The sequence below is a fragment of the Hibiscus syriacus genome, unplaced genomic scaffold, assembly GCF_006381635.1.
Source record: "Hibiscus syriacus cultivar Baekdansim isolate YM2019G1 unplaced genomic scaffold, ASM638163v2 tig00111827_pilon, whole genome shotgun sequence".
In the NCBI taxonomy this organism is placed as follows: domain Eukaryota; kingdom Viridiplantae; phylum Streptophyta; class Magnoliopsida; order Malvales; family Malvaceae; genus Hibiscus; species Hibiscus syriacus.
This window is the reverse complement of record NW_024063189.1, coordinates 237,191-258,224: the sequence shown is the minus strand read 5'-3', so window position 1 is coordinate 258,224 and position 21,034 is coordinate 237,191. Positions and strand designations below refer to the sequence as shown.

The 21,034-nt window shown below is 32.2% G+C and overlaps 1 protein-coding gene across 1 annotated transcript; it reads left to right on the top strand.

The window, feature by feature from the left end:
- The first annotated feature begins 18,314 nt into the window (after positions 1-18,314).
- On the top strand, positions 18,315-20,520 carry LOC120171252 (splicing factor 3A subunit 2-like). The gene is given in 8 exon segments (XM_039178987.1): positions 18,315-18,352; positions 18,354-18,481; positions 18,570-18,739; positions 19,151-19,227; positions 19,316-19,381; positions 19,599-19,673; positions 19,763-19,837; positions 19,997-20,520. Coding segments are annotated over 8 exon segments (1,011 nt in total). The 5' UTR covers positions 18,315-18,328; the 3' UTR covers positions 20,393-20,520.
- The last annotated feature ends 514 nt before the right edge of the window (positions 20,521-21,034 follow it).

Sequence of the window (21,034 nt, the reverse complement as noted above, 5' to 3'; positions counted from 1 at the left end):
TCCATTATCTGTGTAAGAAAATGTATCAGTTCTGATTGTTAAGAAATTCCATGTTCTATTCACTTGTTGCTACTATCATGATTCATGAAGAATCATTGTGTCGGTATAAAAGTTTGGGAACAACTGATACATGCACGACACATCACAGGACAGAAGAAGATGGACTGACTCTTCCACTTGATACAATCACACAAGCCAAGTCCAAACTTCTAAAAGACAAGCTTAAGTTGCGATTCAAGCCTTCATTAGTAAGGGACTCCATGCTCAATGGAGATTGAAAAATTCAATGAAGGAAATTCATTACTTATTTCTACCGCATCTACTTGTATCTTAACAACTCAAGTTGAAACAACTTTAGAATCAATTAGTGACACAACCAGGAAAAATCCTGAAAATATCTTTAAAATCCCTTAAATGATCAATTTCTAAATATTACAAAATTTTAATATTTTATTGATTATTTGTAATATAATTTAAATGCATTACATTTAGAATTAGATTAATTATTTTATTAGGTATTATTCATTATTTACGTTACAACAATGATTTTTCACCCTATATAAAGGAGGCTTCTCCCACCATTGTAAACACATCTTTTCTTTAATATAATACAACAAGAGTTAGTTTTTACAAATGCTTATTGCCTTGTGCCTTTGAAGCATTCTTCATCATTAAATTCTTTCAAGTTCTTCGTGAGGGAGATCTTCACATTCCGGTTTGCCTTCTCATTGCAATTAGGAGGGCTGGTTAGAACCGATTATCGGTTTGCCTAGTCAATTGCGACTATGAGGGTTCGTAGGACAACTATCTATCAATCATCATCATCATTATCATCATCATTGAACCACTATTCTCACCCATCACCAACAAAACCCTAATTTGACTAGTTTATTCCTATCATATTATTATTATTATTATTATTCCTTATCTTTATTTTATCTTTATTGTTTTAATCTTATTCTTCTTATTCAATTTCCAACAAACCCTAAAAACTTTAATTGCCACTGCCCCTTCATCTCTTTCCCCTTCATTCTTTGATAGAGTCTAGATCTTTCTAAATTTGATTCTTCAACGACGAGCAACGTTGATAACTCCGTTGCCATTCTTTACCAACAACCATTATTAATGATTCACGCATGGTTGCACATCATTTGAATTGCCCCGCCACCCAATAAAAACAAATAATATGTATAACATTACGGGAGAAAATAGCAAAATTGGGCTAAACTAGTAAAAAATGGATATAGGAAGAAAAGTAGCAGTTAATGATTATGTTTTAATTTTATTTTTGATTTAATGCAGAAATAAGTATTTAAACTATATTCAAAGTTAATTTTTGGTACTTAAATAATTTTTTGTTAAAAATAAGTATTTAATTTTTTTCGGTTACACTTTAGGTCTATATCATTAAAAAAACTGTTAAATGATATTTTTCGGCGTTTATAATATTTTATTTAAAAAATATTATTTAAAAACATTTTTTTAAATCTAAACGTGACATGTGTCATTTAATGATTTTTTAAAGATAAGCACCTAAAAATACAATAGAGAAAATAATATACACCTATTTTTAACAAAAAAAAATCTTTAAACACCTAAAATTGAAATATTTTGTTTGCATCTCCCACAGCCTAATATTTTCCCTACATCCACTGATTAAAGCGCAAAATTATTTGTGAGAAAAATGTGCCTTCAATGCAAGATCTTCAAAGCTTGCTGCACATTTTTCTTGTTTTAGCACTGCATTCAAGGAACATAGATCCAATCTGTTTTGCAAGCGATTTCCTTCTTTTCTACTTACAGCCCTCTCAGAGTCCTGGAGGAATTTAAACAAATTGGATATAATAATAATAATGCCTCCATAAGTTGTATTAACTGCAGTTTAATTCAAAGTTTAATCTGCAGGAAACAGTGCGATCATCTGGTTTGTTTTACTCATGAAATCTTGTAGACTTACTATATCGACTTTATTTCCAACAAGCATCTTGACACAGTCCTGATTGGTAGAGTAGAGCTCCACTTCCTTGGCCAAAACATCAGACAAATTTGTGAAAGTCTCTCTCCGTGTTACATCATACACTATAATCAAGGATGCACATAAGATTTTATGTTAGGGAAATGATTTTATAAAATTTTAAAGGATAACAAACTTATAAAAATTTAGGGAAGAAAAACATATTATTAATAGACACTACATAAAAAAATTTAAAATATAGGAGAATTTAAAAATTATAGGGGACGATTGCCCCACCCGTCCCTCTATCCATCCATAACCAAAGCCAACAAATAAGTCCAATTTTGACCATTCAAACCATGAGATACTATGAATGGATGGCACGAATGGTCAAAATTATAGGAGACATCATCACCTTTTAGAAGATCTAGTCAGCGTTTCTAGAAGCACGAATGGATTGGCAGTACGTTTCTGGAATTCAGATTTGGATTAAACTAAAGTTTTAGAATAATATTTTAAACATTATATTTTATATTTGTTTTAGGTATTTTAGTTTAAATATGTTTTAGTATTTTAATTAAGTTTTAGGATATTATTTTTATTTTATCTTTGTTTTAGGTATTTTAGTTTAAATAGGTTTTAGTATTTTAATTAGGATTTAGGATATTATTTTAAATATTATTTTTGTTTTAGGTATTTTAGTTTAAATAGTTTTAAGTGTTTTAATTAGGATTTAAGATCTTTTAAATTAATTTTAAGAATTTGAAGGCTATAAATACGCTCTTAGGGTAAGCCTAAAAACACGTCTCTCTCATCGAGAATAAAATCATCATTTTCTCTTTAGCTTTCTCTCTATTTTGCGCCTACTTCTTATTTTCTTTTAGAATTTCGTTTTCAATTATGCTAAGTATGATATTGGTCATGCTTAGCTAATTTTCTTTCAAGCCAAAGATTAAAGTGAAGGCTCAATTTCAAACGTGAGAATTGTAAGGTACTTAAATCGCTTCGGATTTTTCTCTCTGTTTTCTGAGCTTACTTTTCAAATCAAAATGATTTCGACATTGGTTCGGATGTTGTTATGGTTAACGTTTGAAGAAGAATTTTCTTATTGAAGCATACTCAACTTCCCAAGAATACACTTAGCAAAATTGTTTGTTAAAGAGAAAATTGAGATCGGAATCAGTTATGTTGAAACAACACAATCCAAGTTGGCAGTGAAGAACTGTCCTTGTAAGCCGACGTGAATCTTGAAGTAAAATTATGTTTCGATGATCCGAGGAATTTGAGGCAAAGTTGAAGTCTGAGGCTGCTTTTACAATAAGTTTTTTTTATCCCAATTTAGTTATTTTATTTTTTTGTTTATTTCATTATAATTCTTTAAATAATTTAAAACCCTTTTTTATTTATTACTATTACTATTTATTATTTTATTATTTTCCTTTTTTAAATTATAATTATTTATTTTATTATATCTTTTCAACTTCATCTGGAACTCTATCTTCTTTTAAAATCAAGAAATAATTTTACTAAATCAGAAACACCACAATCCCTCTGGATCAACCCTGATTCTCTATACTACATTTTCTTTTCTATTTAAGAAGCCGAAATTATTTTGATAGCAAAACGACGGTTATCAAATTGGCGTCGTTGTCGGGGACTAACAGCATGTACTGATTTTTTTTCTAGTTTTTGATTTATGACCAGAAAGAACCCATATGAATTAGTAGATCTAGATCCGGATTGAAGCACGAGCACGAAGAATCCATGCATAAACGCTTCGAGAAAAGAGAAAATGACAAAAAGAACAAGAGCAGAGTTCAGAAGCAGAATCAAATCCGGAGACAGACTTTGAAGCAGACGCATACAACATCCCGACGGCAGATGAAGAACAAACAATCCGAGAGCTAATCATAGCTCCTGTCACTCAGACGCTATTATGCATCAATTTTCCTAGTGGGTACTCCGTTTCAATTAAAGACGGACTCATTCATTTTCTTCCCATCTTCCACGGCTTTCCCACTGAAGATCCTTACAAATACTTGTTGGAATTACACATGGTTTGCACTAGCATGAAACCACAGGGAGTTGCCGAAGATCAAATTAAATTGAGAGCTTTCCCTTTCTCTATAGCCGACTTGGCTAAAGATTGGTTATTTTATTTACCTCCTAATTCAGTTAATTCATGGACTGACATAAATAGAGTTTTTCTTGACAGATTCTTTCTAGCGGCTAAAGCAAGCGAGTTACGAATGAGTATTTTTTTTCCATTCAACAAAAAGACCGAAGAAAGTCTTTATGATTATTGGAAGCGGTTTAAAAAGCTTTGCGCACGTTGTCTGCAACACAGATTAAGTGAAAAAAACGTTAATTCAATACTTTTATGATGGCCTTTTACCAATGGAGATGAAAATTGTAGATGCTGCCAGTGGAGGAGCATTAGTCACCATGACCCCAACAACATCAAGGGAATTGATTTCAACCATGGCAGCCAACTCTCAACAGTTTTCAAGTGAACCCAGCCGACGGGTTCACGAGATAATTACTTTTTCCCTTGAGAATAAGTTAGAAAAATTAACTGAAGTAGTTAATTCACTTGTTGCAGGAAAATATGGAGCAATAAGAGCATGTGGGATATGCACAAAGCTAGACCATCCGACGGATTGCTGCCCGCTGATACAAGAAAAGAGGCAATGCAGAAATCAATGCACTAGGGAACTTTCCAGGTCCTCCATAAAGACAATACAACCCATACAGTAATACTTATAATCCAGGATGGTGAGACCACCCAAACTTCAGCTATGCGGCAATTCAAAGACCAACTTATCAACTAAGACCTCTTCCTCAACAGCAAACACAAAAATCATCATTGGATGAACTTATAGGAAAGTTAGCAATCTCACAAGAAAAGTTCATTGCATCCCAGGAAAAATTCCAATGCTGAATCGAAACACATCTTCAAGAGTTAGATAACCAAGTGAGTCGACTATCTCAAACTATGGGAAAATTGGAATCACAAGGAAGACTACCTTCTCAAACAGAGTTAAATCCGAGAGAGAATGTTAGTGACATCACACTCCGAAGTGGAACAGTTATCTCACCCGAAGTTCCAGCAGAAAAAGTCGCACATCAGAAAAAACAAGAGGACACACCACCTTCAAAAATACAAGGTGCGTCTGACTTACATCATTCTCTTTCTTCTCATGAAATCACGCCACCACCCTTCCTATCAAGGTTGATGAAGCTTGATAAAAGAGCTAAAGAAAGGGAGATCTTAGAGGTGTTCCCAAAAAGTTCAAGTCAACATACCTCTTCTGAAGTAATTCGATAAGTACCATGGTATGCTCGATTTTTAAAAGAACTTTGCACTACAAAGAGGAAATTAATGGGGCACGAAAAGGTAAATTTGGGAGAACATGTATAACGAAAGCTCCCACCAAAGATGAAGGATCAAGGTATGTTCTCTATACCTTGCAAAATAAGTGATTTTAAAACTAAACGTGCAATGTGTGACTTAGGAGCTTCAATTAATGTTATGCCATTTTCTATATAAAAAATTATTACTAATGAGCCTTTGAAGAAAACATGAATAACCATACAGTTGAATGATCGATCTGTGATCTATCCAGTGGGAGTAATGAAAAATGTCTTAGTGAAGGTCGATGTATTATTTTTTCTTGCAGATTTCTATGTCATTGACATGGAACATGATAGGTCAGATTCTTATTCCGAGGTACTCTTAGGCCGACCCTTCCTAAGCATAGCACACACAAAGATCGATGTTAGAAGTGGTATATTGACAATGGAATTTGATGGTGAGATCGTTGATTTTGATGTTTACAAAGCAATAAAATACCCTGATCATGTTGAAAGAATTAATTATGTTGATTATAGATCCTTTAATTGATGAATATTGAATTTAATTTCTCTTGATATTTCAAAGGATCCTGAACTTTGCCACGAAAAGGAAGAAAGAGAGTTTGAAAATATTAGTTCAATCAATTCTAATTTATCTTTATCTTGATCTTACTCTAAAACTAAAATTTTACCTTCTATTTTGTAGGCACCTGAGGTAGAATTGAAGTAATTACTGGAACATTCGAAGTATGCCTTTTTGGGTGAAAATGGAACCTTACCAGTGATCATCTCAAGTAAATTGTTCGAATGAGAAGAGGAAGCTTTGGTAGCAGTGTTGCGCTCTCACAAAGAAGCCATAGGATGGACCATTGCCAACATCAACTTGCATGCACAAGATCAAACGCGAATAAGGAGCAAAGCCATCACGAGAAGGACAACGCCGATTAAATCCACCGATGATGGAAGTAGTAAAGAAAGAAATTCAAAAACTCCTTGATGCTGACATAATCTATCCGATATTGAATAGTAATATGGCAAGTTCGATTCACATGGTTACCAAAAAAAAAGGGACTCACAGTGGTCAAAATCAAGAAGGGGAGTTAGTGCCAACAAAAGTTCAAAATAGATGGCGAGTTTGTATTGATTACGGGAAGTTGAACGCTCTTACTCGAAAAGATCATTTTTCTATTCCTTTTATAGACCAAATAATTGAAAGATTAGCTGGGAAAACTTATTATTGTTGCCTTGATGGTTTTTCAGGTTTTTTCCAAATCCTTGTAGCGCTAGAGGATCAAGAAAAAATGACTTTTACTTGTCCCTTCTGTACATTTGCATATAGATGAATTCCCTTTGGTCTTTGTAATGTGCCAGTCACCTTCCAAAGATGCATGTTAAGTATATTTTCCGACTTTGTGGAAAAAGACATCAAAGTCTTTATGGATGACTTCACGATTTATGATAATTCTTTTAGTGAATTTCTTGATAAATTAACTAATGTGCTTAAAAGATGCTTAGAATATAACCTTGTTTTGAACTATGAAAAATGTCATTTTATGGTTGATAAATGGTTAATTTTAGGCCATATTGTTTCCTCAAAAGAGATTGCGGTTGATAAAGCTAAAACATATGTTATACGCTCACTTCCTTACCCCACAACTGTGAGGGAAATTCATTCTTTTCTTGGCCATGCAGGATTTTACCGCAGGTTTATTAAAGAATTTTCGAAGATAGCACAACCTTTATGCAATCTTCTTGAAAACGATTAAGACTTTAATTTCGATTCAAAATGCAAGGAGTCTTTCGATTCATTAAAGGAAAAGCTTATTTCAACTCCAATTGTTTAGCCGCCAAATTGGAATCACCCCTTTGAACTTATGTGTGATGCATTGGATACTACCGTTAGAGTCGTTCTCGGCTAAAAATAGGGAAAGAGCCACATGTCATAGCATATGCATCCCGAACTTTGGACTCGGCTCAAAAAATTATTCAACTACGGAAAAAGAACTTTTTGCTATAATTTTTTCTTTAGAAAAATTTAGATCTTATTTTTTGGCACTAAAATTACTGTTTTTTCGGATTATGTAGCTATAAGGTATTTGATGAGCAAAAAGGAAGCAAAACCGAGGCTCGTTCGATGGATCCTGCTTTTACAAGACTTTAACTTGGAAATTAAAGACAAAAAGGGATGCGAAAATCTCGTAGCAGATCACTTGAGTCGAATTTCCCTTTCTACATCAAGACCACCATTTAGAGAAGAATTTCCTGAAGAAAAACTGATGATGGCGAAAAGCATAACTCCATGGTTTGCGGACATGGTTATTTATTTAGCAACAAGTAAGTTACCATTAGATATTTCGAGAGCTGAAATTAATCGAATTAAGCGGGAATCTTCGGTACTATATTTGGTATGAACCTTATATATGGAAGCACTACTCGGATCAGGTAATTCGACGATGTATTACCGAAAGTGAGGTAAATTCAATTTTACAATTTTTTCATTCTTACTCTTGCGGTGGTCATTTTGGGCCAAAACATACATCTCATAAAATTCTTGAATGTGGTTTCTTTTGGCCTAACATCTTTCGAGACTCTTATCTATTTTGTAAAACTTGGGAAAGATGTCAACGTACAGGTAATTTAAGCCGTATGAATGAAATGCCGCTTAATTCTATACAAGTTTGTGAAATTTTTTATGTTTTGGGAATATATTATATGAGTCCTTTTGTTTCGTCATTTGGAAATACTTACATTATTTAGATTATGTTTCTAAATGGGTGGAAGCTAAGGCCACTTGGAATAATGATGCTAAAACTATAGTTAATTTTTTGAAAAAATACTATTTTTTTCTAGGTTTGGCATGCCAAGGGCTATAATAAGCGACAGAGGAACACATTTCATAAACTGAGTGATCGAATCATTGATGAAGAAATTTGGAGTAACTCAAAGAATTGCTATCGCTTACCATCCACAAACAAATGGACAGGCTGAAGTATCAAATCGAGAAATTAAAACAATTATTGAAAAAAAATGTTAAACCGGACCGAAAGGATTGGAGTTTAAAATTAACTAATGCACTTTGGGCATATCGAACCGCTTATAAAGGTCTCATTGGGATGTCACCATACCAACTTGTTTTAGGTAAATCATGTCATTTATCGGTTGAGTTAGAACATCGAGCTTATTGGGCCGTTAAACAATGTAACATGGACATGGATGCAATTGGTGAAGCTCGAAAATTACACATTCAAGGACTTGAGGGAATCCGAAGAAATGCCTATGACAGTGCTAGGATATTTAAAGAAAAAACAAAAGAATTTCATGATAGTAGAATTTCTTTTAAAACTTTTTCTGTCGGTTAAAAGGTTTTATCTCCAAATTTAAATTTTTGCAGAAAAACTCAAATCAAAATGGCTCGGGCCATTTACAGTGACTCAAGTATTTCCTCGCGGGCTGTTGAAGTTGAAAATAACTCATGAGTTCAATTTAAAGTCAATGGTCAAAGGTTGAAATCGTATTATGAAAATGTTTCGGTTGGTCTAATCGAATAAATCAATTTAGAGGAACCCACACTTTGAAAAATCAGGTCATCGAGCTAACGACGTTAAACAAAAGCGCTTGATGGGAGGCAACCCATTTTGTTATATTTTTGTTTTTATTTTCATTTTATTTTCAGCGAACTTTATTTCATTCTATTTATTTTATTTTAATTAATTTTATTTTATTTTTCTCTGAACATATATGAATTCCGGTTGAATATTTAACAAAAAATAGTACAAAAAAAATGACTTGGTTCAAACTATGCAGAAAAATTCAAACAGAACAGTGCAGAAAAAACTGATTTGGTTCGAACAGTGCAAAAAAATACACAGCAGATTCGAACAATGTAGTTTAGAAAAAAAAACAGTGCAAAAAACATAATTGGTTCGAACTGTGCAGAAAAGTTCGAACATAACAGTCCAGTGTAAAAAAATATAGCAATACAGTTTTGGTTCGAGAAAAAAATAGCAGTACAATTTTAAAAATTTTAATATATCTTCTGGTGGCTTCTAAATCGAACATTCTACTCTATAACAGCTCGTCTCGATGTGGCCGCGGTCGCCACTAGATTGGGGAGTATTTATTTTCCCTCTCTTTGTTATTAAATTTGATATATGTTTTGGGACAAAATGGAATAAGTGAGGGAGGAAGGAAAAGCATGTCGTCGAATTTTTTCTTGATTTGTTTAATTGTTTGAAATTGAGTTATTCTGATGTTGGTATGTTGGGATCGTTGGTTGCTAGTCTTGAATTTCGCTTTATACTCTTGCTTCCTTTTGATTTGTGATCATATTTTGATCGAATTTAATTTACATGTTTGGTGATTGGTATAGTTGCTGAATTTTTTGTTGAGTATTGATATTTCATGCTTTTGTCGATAGAGATGAACTTGACTCAATGCACGTAAACTTTTCTTGTGAGATTTGAGCCTAACAAGCATACATTTTCTTTTTTGCTCATTGTTTGACTTGTGTGTGTCGGACTAATTAGGATGTTCTAGAACTTGTAATCATAATGCATATCGAGACTACATGTTGAACGTGTTTTAATGTGATAAGGGCACCTAGGATAAACTCGGTTTTCCCAAAAAGCCTACCCGTTTATATATCCACTAATGAACCATATTGAGCCCATTTCCCTTTCTTTGTTTTACTCTTCATAATTAAACCCGAAACCTCTTTTTTATTTTTCTTCTCTTTTCACACCCTTTCCGATATTTGAGATATTGTATCACTCTTGTTCCACGAAAAGAATATATATCATTGTTTCAGAAAAAAATAAAAAAAAAAGCAAGTTGTTCATTGTTTCGAACTACAGAAGAAAAAATAGACCCTTCGTTTGAAAAAAAAGAAGAAAAAAAGAAAAATGGGAAGGAAAAATCGATCGTTTCAATTGTCTTTCATCTATTTTTTTCCTTGTTTTGTTCTTCATTGCGCTTCATATTAATTCGTGGATTGTTCTTAATTATTTTGATCTCTTATTTCGATATTTTAAACCTTTCTTTTGGTCCTTTCCCTACCCTAACATAAGCCTCGTTACACTTTGTTTTAAGATCCCTTGATTATTGCATTATGTTCATTTTTCGTAGTGGAGACTTGATTGGATTCCGAGCCTATGGTAATATTTTGGTTACTTTCGATTTGAGCTATTTCATTTACCCCAAACACTTTGAGCGAATATGTGTGAATCTTAGGTATTGAGTCATGTTTCGTTGAAGTTGGCAATTAATGGGGCTATCTTGCTTGCTTTAAATTTTCTTAGTTATGCCTTTGCTTGATGGTAACTTGAATTCGACAAATATCATGGACTTAGTTCGATTGAAAGTTTGAGGAATTACATGAAATTGAAGATGGCAACTTATGATTTTGATATGTTAATTTATGAATGCTTGAGGACAAGCATTGAATAAGTGAGTGGGAATTTGATAAGTGATTAACTTAGTTAATATTTTACTTTTTAAATTACTCCTTAATCATTGGTTTTATGGCTTATTTGTTCGTTTTGATTCATTTTCTGTGCATGACGTCAGATGCTGGAAATTGCACTAAAAGGACAGAATTTTGTAGTTTTTTTAATTTTCGGAATCAAAGTTGGATTAGTGGGCATGAATTTGGACATGAAACATCTGAAGAGCCAATGACGTCAGCACATTCTAGAAGATACAGTCAGCGTTTCTAGAAGCACGAATGGATTGACAACACGTTTCTGGAATTCAGATTTGGATTAACTCAAGTTTTAGGATAATATTTTAAACATCATATTTATCTTTGTTTTAGGTATTTTAGTTTAAATAGGTTTTAGTATTTTAATTAAGTTTTAGGATATTATTTTTATATTTTATCTTTGTTTTAGGTATTTTAATTTAAATAGGTTTTAGTATTTTAATTAGGATTTAGGATATTATTTTAAATATTATTTTTATTTTAGGTATTTTAGTTTAAATAGTTTTAAGTTTTTAATTAGGATTTAAAATGTTTTAGCTTGTTTTTAGGAATTTGAAGGCTATAAATACGCTCTCAGGGTAAGTCTATAAACATATCTCTCTCATTTGAGAATAAAATCTTCTTTTTCTCTCTAGCTTTCTCTCTATTTTGCGCCTACTTCTTTATTTTCTTTTAGAATTCCGTTTTCAATTATACTAAGTATGACATTGGTCATGCTTAGCTAATTTTCTTTCAAGCCGAAGACTAAAACGAAGGCTCAATTCCAAACGTGGGAATTGTAAGGTACTTAAATCGCTTCGGATTTTTCTCTCTGTTTTCTAAGCTTATTTTTCAAATCAAAACGATTTCGACATTGGTCCGGATGTTGTTATGGTTAACGTTTGAAGAAGAATTTGCTTATTGAAGCATATTCAACTTCCCGAGAACACACTTAGCAAAATTGTTTGTTAAAGAGGAAACTGAGATCGGAATCAGTTATTGTTGAAACAACACAATCCGAGTTGGTAGTGAAGAATTGTCCTTGTAAGCCGATGTGAATCTTGAAGTAAAAATCTGTTTCGATGATCCGAGAAATTTGAGGCAAAGCTGAAGTCTGATTCTGCTTTCACAATAGGTTTTCTTTATCCCAATTTGGTTATTTTATTTATTTGTTTATTTAATTTTTATTTCATTATACTTCTTTAAATAATTCAAAACTCATTTTTTATTTATTACTATTAATATTTATTATTTTATTATTTTTCCTTTTTAAATTATAATTATTTATTTTATTATATCTTTTCAACTTCATCTGGAACTCTATTTTATTTTAAAATCAAGAATAATTTTACTAAATCAGAAATACCAATCCATGTGGATCGACTCTGCTTCTCTATACTATCTTTTAATTTTATTTAAGAATCCGTAATTATTTGATAGCAAAACGACAGTTATCAGAACCAACTAACATATTTTGACCATTAATCGAACCAATTTAAGCCAAGACTATTTACTTCAATTGTACAGATTTTGACAAACTATTTAAATTTGAGTTTCATACCAGTATCCCAAATAGTGAGCTTTAACCTCTTCCCACCAACGCTTAGCAGCTTGATCTTAAAATCCACACCTAATTCAAACAAAAACCCAAATTAGTATGTATCATAAGAATAATCAAAGATCCAATAAGAAAAAAAATACAGAGAAAATGAACCAATAGTGGGAGAAATATCTTCTGCAGAAGCTGAAATGAAGTTAACAAGCAAACTACTCTTGCCGACTCCCGAGTCTCCAATCAACTAGATCTTGAATGAAAGATCAAAGCTTATGATGAGCTTGATCAGTAGGCTTCTTCGTTTTGTGAGAACATACTTGGATTAAGAGCTGAGTAATGGGTTGCACCGACATTACCTGGTGTATGGTAATGGAACCTTGTTTTACTGACACCATCCTCCTCAAAATTAGATAGTCTTGGAGTAGGTCCTCGAGAGGCAGGCATACCATAAACATCTGTAGGACCAAAATTCGAGTCATGTCTCTCAATCATAATGGAGTAGAAATCAGTGTTATTAAAAGTTAGAGCCTCTCGGTGTCGAGTTTCTCGATGATTACAAATATTAGATCACGATACTGGTAAATTTGAAGGGCGTGGAGTTGTTGAAGACAAGCCTTGGGACCTTTCCGAGAAGATATCTGATCTTGAGGCATTGAATTTCTTGACAATAACATTAGCTTATCATCTTCTTTGATCTCGGATTTGGTCCCAAAAGGTTGTTGGCCGTCGAATGACATGATATTTGAGTATACGTGGATTGAAACAATAGTATACTGGTATTGTCGAGGAATTGATCTGATATCAACATTATAACACACCTATTTATTCAAACATGAAAAACAACAAAGTGTACACTAACAACTATTTGCACCATCAAGCTTCCCGAGAAATCCCCATAATTCCTTGAAGCAAAGGCATGTGACGGCTGATTACGGAGGCAACTGTGATAACAACGACAATAATAATAAAGGGAGGGTTAAATAAAAGGAGAGGAATTTTCAAAGAAACAAGATTTTAGGTCTTTTGTTTGAGAATGAGTGAAAAATACACTTTCAAAAGTTTAAAAGTCAAATTAATTTAATAATTTTTGTTAACGTGTCGCATTAACAATCTAACAGAGGTTAACGGTGATCAAAATGTTATAACCCTAAAATGTAAGTGACTAAAACTAATATTTTTCAGAACTAACCAAAATAAAATAGACCAAAAATAAAAGGGACCATCCTTATAATTTACCCTAAGCCAATATGTAATCCAAATTTAATGCATTGCCCAAAATTTCTATTTCTTAGGACATCATTTTGTGTAGCCTAAGATGTATATAGTAGAATTTTCCTTCATATATGGGTAATGGAGGCGGCTGAAGATGGGAGATATGTTTATGTATTGGAAAAATAATTCGATTCTACTAAAAAAATTAAATTTAGTTTGATATTAAAACTTTGACTCAATTTTTTGAAAATATTTTTTTGATTAATATGGGACAAATACAATACATTATTTGTTCAAAAATAACTATTAACCATTTAACGTTGAATGTTCACACTCCTAATATTTTTGTGCTCGAACTCAAGACTTCAAAAAAATAATAACTATATTTTTATCACTGAGGTCACTTGATTCGTACTACTCAATTTAATTTAACTTGTGATTTTTAAAATAATTATACGGAAACTAAACATATATAATAATAATAATAAATAAATAAATAAATTAAGATAATTAAATTCGAACTAAATATATTTTTGAAAACAAAATAATGTTTTGAGTTAGAATTACATGTTTCTTTAACTTTGATATAGAACTCAAATTAATAATGATTTAAGAATTACTATATTTTTAGATTCAATTTTATATTTTATTCAACTCAATATCTAAAATGCAATCATTTAATGGATGTTTAAATTTTAATTTCATTTTTTAATATTTACGCATAATTATTTCAAGGTTGATTTCATAAATATATTGATACTTTTAAATTTATTTTTTATATTAAATTTATTTGTAAATATATTAATTAATGAATTAATTAATTAACGTAATTCATGTTTAACAAATTTTAAGTATATTTTAAAACATGTCTTAAAATATTATTTTATGTTCAATTATAGTTTACTACTTAAAAATATATTTTTTATATTGATATGAATTTATTAAATTATTCAATTAAATTCTTAAAAATACTTTGTTTTAATTAATTGAATATTTTCACATAGAAATGAATAAAAAAAGAGTAAATAATAAATTTAGTAACTTTATATTAATTTAAATATTTATTAAATTACTCATCATACTTTCAAAATTTTTAATTTACTCACTCAACTTTATATATTAATTTTTTAATCACTCTATCACTCTTAACAGTATATCATTAACAATCCCATTATCTCACTCAACTTTATAGACAAAGAATATTTTAATATTAAATATATCACATCAAATTTTCATATAATAATAATAATTAAAATATCTAAAATACTTAAATCCCTAGCCTAACCCCAATTCACACCCAGCCCCATTTAGCTTCTAGTTTAAGCTGTTCCACGCCATTTTCCGACGATATGCAAAGCAAAAACCTTCCCTTGCCTCGTCCGGACGCCAGTGACAGCAACCGAAAAGCATGCCTTGAAAGCTCGCCGTCGTTGACGAAAGGCTACATAATGGAAAAAAATGAATCACTCGTCATCGGTGAACTCTTCGTCGAAGGCATCGTCGGTGGGAGTCATGAAATAAAAATTAAAGAACTAAGATCTCTAATCACTTTTTTGAGTTTGCATGTAAATCAGATAACCCAAAACATATTTTGATTTTTTATCAATGTCAAATGTTTGATTTTATGCTGCTTTGGTCTTTCATAGCTTGAAAAATGTTGTTGAAAGTTTATCTTTGCCAATCTTTGTCGAAAAGCTCCATGGAAGATTCCGAACCCCCAAAAGCCAGCAACATGGAAGAAGACAAAGAACAGATTTGGAGGAAATAGGTTGAAGAAGGTAAAGGGTTGCAGCCTTGATAATGGAACTTCATTGAAGTTCATGCTTAACCGTGGACAAGTAATCAAAGGCTGGGTGAGAGTATCAAAACGAGGAAAGTACAAAAAATCGACACCGTAAACGAAAAGAAATCGACGACTACGGATCCAAAAATTTAAAAATAAGATTTAAAATAAATATTATAATATTTATTAATAAAAAAATTACATAATTCACAATCCAAAATAACAATTCATTCAAAAAGTATAAAAAGTTACTATTACTATAAAAAAATTATAATTGTTATCGAAGAGTTTTCATTTATTGAAATCGTTTCATGATTATTTCATCGTCGATTTGGAGAAAAACATATCTTTCTATATAAGTAATCAAACAATCATTTAAAAATTGACCACCTATGCTATTTCGCAACCTATTCTTCTCGATGTTCATTTTAGAAAATACACTTTCCAAACTTTTGCTTGCTACGGAGAGAATCAACACCAATTTTATGAGTAAATATACTTGTTGGTATACTTGATGCTTCTTTGTCTCGACTAGCTTCATGGAAAGCTCACCCATATCTTTCAATACACAAAATCTATCATCACTCCGCATATCAACAATAAATTTATCAAGTTGATCATCAAAGTCTAGTCTAGCAACACTTGTAAATTCATCGGGATATAATTCAACAAGTCTAAGTATATTTTGTTTGTCAAAATAAGAAAACTTATCAAGTGGACTCAAAGAAGCCATGCAAGTCAAAACAATTTATATTTGCACAACAATTTATAAGCTCTTTTTGAATTGGAGTGCAATCATTTGACTATTTTTAGGAGTGTTTTTCAAAACAACATTTTCCACATCATCATTCTTTTCCGCAACCCAATTCAAAAGTTCAAGAAAGTTTCTCTTGTTACTTGATTGATCAAATTCATCATGACCATGAAATGCCAATCCTTGAAACAAAAGAAATCTCAAACAATGAAGAGAAGTAGTCAAGCGAATTCGGTAATCACTTTTAGCTTGCTCGGTTTGCTGATTTAAATAAGCTTTAAAGGATGACTTAAAGTTATTTAAATTCTCAAACTTTTGAAAAACTTGATTATGAGCACTATTAATTCCACCAACATGTTTTCTAAATCGAACTAGAATATTCCAACCTCTAAACCCATTAAAAAAAATGCATCCCTTCCTGTAGCTTTGGTAGCTTCATTCTTAAATAAGTAACAATCAAAGCAAAATGAAGCATCTTTTAAAACAATATACTCAAACCAAGAATACTTCTTAAACCAAGATTTATTAAAGCGACGTAATATACCTCCTCCGAATTCCGTTTGGGGAAATTTGTGTTTCTTTAGTTGGCAAGCACCTCTTTCTATGTATTCTTTCCTCATTGCTTCTCGATCCATTGGATGATAGTCAACAATTTTCTTCCTTTGGCCGGATCATGTGGAATAGAGCTAGCATCAACTTGGCTCTCAATTTCCCTTGATGCAAATGTTGTACTATCATCATGTGGAATAGAGCTAGCATCAACTTGGCTCTCGATCTCCATATCCCTTGATGCAAATTCTTGCTCGGCTTGGGTTGTTGAAGGTTGAGTTAGTGATGAGACACAAATTGGTACTTGGGAAGAACTTGCATGATCCTTTTTAGACTTTTGAATAAACCAATCAAACATTCCATTCTTCTTATTTCGTTGAGGTTTAATATCTTCATCATTCATCTTCTCACTACTATAATTACAAAATTTACAAATTACAATAATTATTAATTAAACAAATATTCATAATTTAAATTACACAAATTTAATATAATATTTTTCTCATCCTAAAAAATACATATTCATAATTTCATTTTCATGTATTGCAATTCAATATTCAAATATTCTTCACAAAATCACCAATTGAATCTAAAGTTTAATTTAGTCTGTTAATTTAACTCGCTCAAATTAAAAAATAAATTTTAAAAATTTTAAAACTAAAAAAATAACTTTATTTAAAAGAGTAAGAGAATAAGTGAAGAACCTATAAATAAAAGAGGAGTAACAACTTGTAAGAAACTTAGATGAGGAAGTTCACCGGAGAATAACCGGTGAATGACGCTGAAACGTTGGTTCATACTAAAACAAAATGAGAAAGTGAAGAAATAAAACAGAAACTTGGCAGAGTATAAATTTTTTTATTGAAGAAAAACAAAATAGAAGCTTTGGAATTGAAAGTAAGAAAAGTGAAAAATTAAAAAGGTGAAGAAATGATGATGTAAAAGTTAAAAATAAATAATATTTTAATCATTATAACCTTTGCATTCACGTTAAACAACATAACACCAAAAAAAATGGTTGGGCAACATTGAAGAAAAGATTATGTAAAAGTTAAAAGTAAATAATATTTTAATCAATACAAACTTCTCATGCACTTTAAACAACACAACACCCAAAATATTGGTGTGTATAATTTTCTTTTTCTAATATAATACATTAACTATTGATAATTTTTTAAAGAAAATGGGTATGCATTTACTACCTATAGGATCACGTGGGCCCGCCCTTGCGACAGAAAAAATTTTGATAGTAAGATGAAACGAAACTAAAAAAAAGGTCAATAGAGGGGATTGGGGTGGAGTTTTTAGGTATTTTAATTATTATTATTTTAAATTATATTTAGAATTAAATAAAAATACAACAAGTAAAATATGATATAGAAGATAATTTAGTTGCTAAAATTATAATTTATTTTTTTTGACTTGTAATATCCTCCGCCTTTTAACAATTAAAAAACAATTTCTCTAAGCTATATTATAATGATGTGAGAAGTTTAATGGTAAAATTATAAAAAAATTAATTTATAAAATTGTGTAGATAAATTAAAAATTTTAAAAATACAGTGAGTAAAATAAAAATTATATGAAAATTTAACAATTAAATTTGTAATGTGAGGCAAAAGGACCTTTTTAACCTTATTAACCCAGAAAGCCCACATTTTGAACCTAACTAAGAAGAAGAGGAAGGCAAAGGAAGAATCCCGAGAACCATGGATAGAGAATGGGGCTCCAAACCCGGGTTCTGGAGGTGCGGCCTCCGCCCAAACGGAAGCCATGGACCGCCGCGAGCGGCTCCGTCGACTCGCTCTCGAAACTATCGATCTCGCGAAAGATCCATATTTCATGCGCAACCACCTCGGCAGGTACTAAATTTTCTACTAAAGTTCCCTTCGTTTCACCTTGAAAGTTCTATTTCTTTAGGAAATTAAAATGCTTTATGTTTTTGGGTAGTTACGAGTGTAAGCTTTGCTTGACGTTACACAACAATGAAGGGAACTACTTGGCACATACACAAGGGAAGCGGCACCAGACCAATTTGGCTAAGAGAGCAGCGCGTGAGGCTAAGGAGGCTCCGGCTCAGCCTCAGCCTCACAAGCGTAAAGTTTCTGTTCGGAAAACAGGCACGTATCTTTCAACAACCCTTTGTTCCCTTTTGCAGTTTCTTTTTGTTAGTTATATTAAAATTTTAATAGAAACTTGTCATGGATAACTTCATGTTTTGCATTAAGAATCTAATGCTGTGTGTAGTGCGTATTAGTAGCAGGTTGAAGGGTTGCTTTTGTAGTCTACGATGAATTGAGATTATGCAGAAGTGGATTAAATCGGTTATTTATTGCCATGAAAATGGATTTTGAAGAAATTGAAGTTCAAACCATGTTTTGAGTCACCTAACAATTACATTTGTCTAGTTGTATTCGACCTCTGCTTTAGTTTCTGATGATATGTGCCAGAATTTTACACATCTGTTCATCAAATCTCTATATTTGTTTCATAACTTATGAAAGTTTGCTTATTTGTTATTCTTTGAGTAGTCAAAATTGGTAGACCGGGGTACCGTGTGACAAAGCAATATGATCCGGAGACAAAGCAGAGATCTCTTCTCTTCCAGGTGCATATAATGTACAACAGCAAATGAATTGCGTTATAAAATTATTTGTTTTATTCCTTATATTTATTTTTTGACAAATTAAATGTAGATTGAATATCCTGAAATAGAAGACAATGCAAAGCCAAGGCACCGTGTTATGTCGTCCTATGAGCAGGTTTGGCCCTATATTTCTATTTTCCTTTTGACATCATTGGCTTCTCATGATAGCTTCCCTCTGTTACTCTAATTTACAGTTGCATGTAATTTTGGTCCATTACAAGCAATAAAACCTCGACTTCTAATTTTCCCAAAACGTAAAGTCAAACTCTATTCAATCATAGGTTCTTCTCAGAGCAAACTGTAATATGTCTGTTTATTGTTCATGGATGCAGAGAGTGCAACCATTTGATAGGAGATATCAGTATCTCCTGTTTGCTGCAGAACCCTATGAGATCATAGCTTTCAAGGTAAGTCAATGATATAGCACTTACCATTCTATTGATTCATTTGAATTATTTTTAGAATTTGTTCTTGTATATTTAATTTACCTTTACAGGTCCCAAGCACTGAGATTGATAAATCCACTCCTAAGTTCTTCTCGCATTGGGATCCCGACTCAAAGATGTTCACGGTTTGTTTGTTTATCTCCCTTATACACTCGCCTCTCCTCTCTGTTGACATTAGATGGACTATCCATGAAGCTGGATTTTGCATAAATACATCACTTTGTTTTCAAAATTTTTGTAGATAGTCTCTTAACTGTTTTTTTGGTGCTCTTATAAACATGCAGTTGCAGGTATATTTTAAAATCAAACCACTAGAGTCGAACAAACCTCCCCCTCCTGCAGCCAATGATACTATTGATCCAGATGCGCCACCTAGGCCACCACTTCATACTCCAGCACCACCACCTCCACCTCCACCTCCTCAAGGGCTGCCAAACCCTCCTAGAGGCCTTCCACCTCCTGGTTCATTACTGCCGCCACCTCCTATGGGAAATGGTCCTAGGCCTATGCCTCCTGGCGGCAATCCTATAGCCCCACCACCACCTCCTGGGGGTAGCGTGACAATGGGAAATTTCACTCCTAGGCCTCCAAACAACCCTCCTCCACAAGGTTTTCTGGGTCATCAGATGCAGGGACAGGGTATGCACCCACCCCCTCCACCTCCTAACATGGGACTGTAATTGACCTGGCATCTCCTGCTTTCAATAATTTTTGGTCAGATCAAACCGATAATTTGATTTTTTTTAGCAGAGCAAATACGCCTACTACTGAAAATGTATGCATGTTCGAGTCTGCTTTACTTGGATTTTACATGTTAGTGATTGTATCATTTGCTCAAGAAAGCATTCAATGTTAGAAATAAATTAATTCAAAATCATAAAATAATGTATTAGAGGTAAAACAATGAGATTGATTTTTGTTACTTATGGGCTCAAATCTTAGGAGTTAAAATTTGTCACTTTAGGTAATAGATATGTGGTATATGTCTTGTCTTCATTTTGGATATGTGATATGTGTAACATTATTATTGTGAACACATGATATATGCCACATCATTATTTTAGACATGTAATAGTAACATATCATTTTTCGCATGTGGTAGTGTCGCCTCATCATTTTATACATGGTAGTGTTGCATTAGTGATTTAGACATCTAGCGTGTATTATATCATCGTTTTGGAGGACTTGTCAGCAACAATCAACAACCGTTGGTCAACTAACAATTTTTATTCAATTAAGAGGTATTTTTTTTTCTCAAAATAAAATGTTAAAGTGTTATAAAAAAGAAAAGAAAAGAGATTAAAGTGCCTTTTTAATTAAAC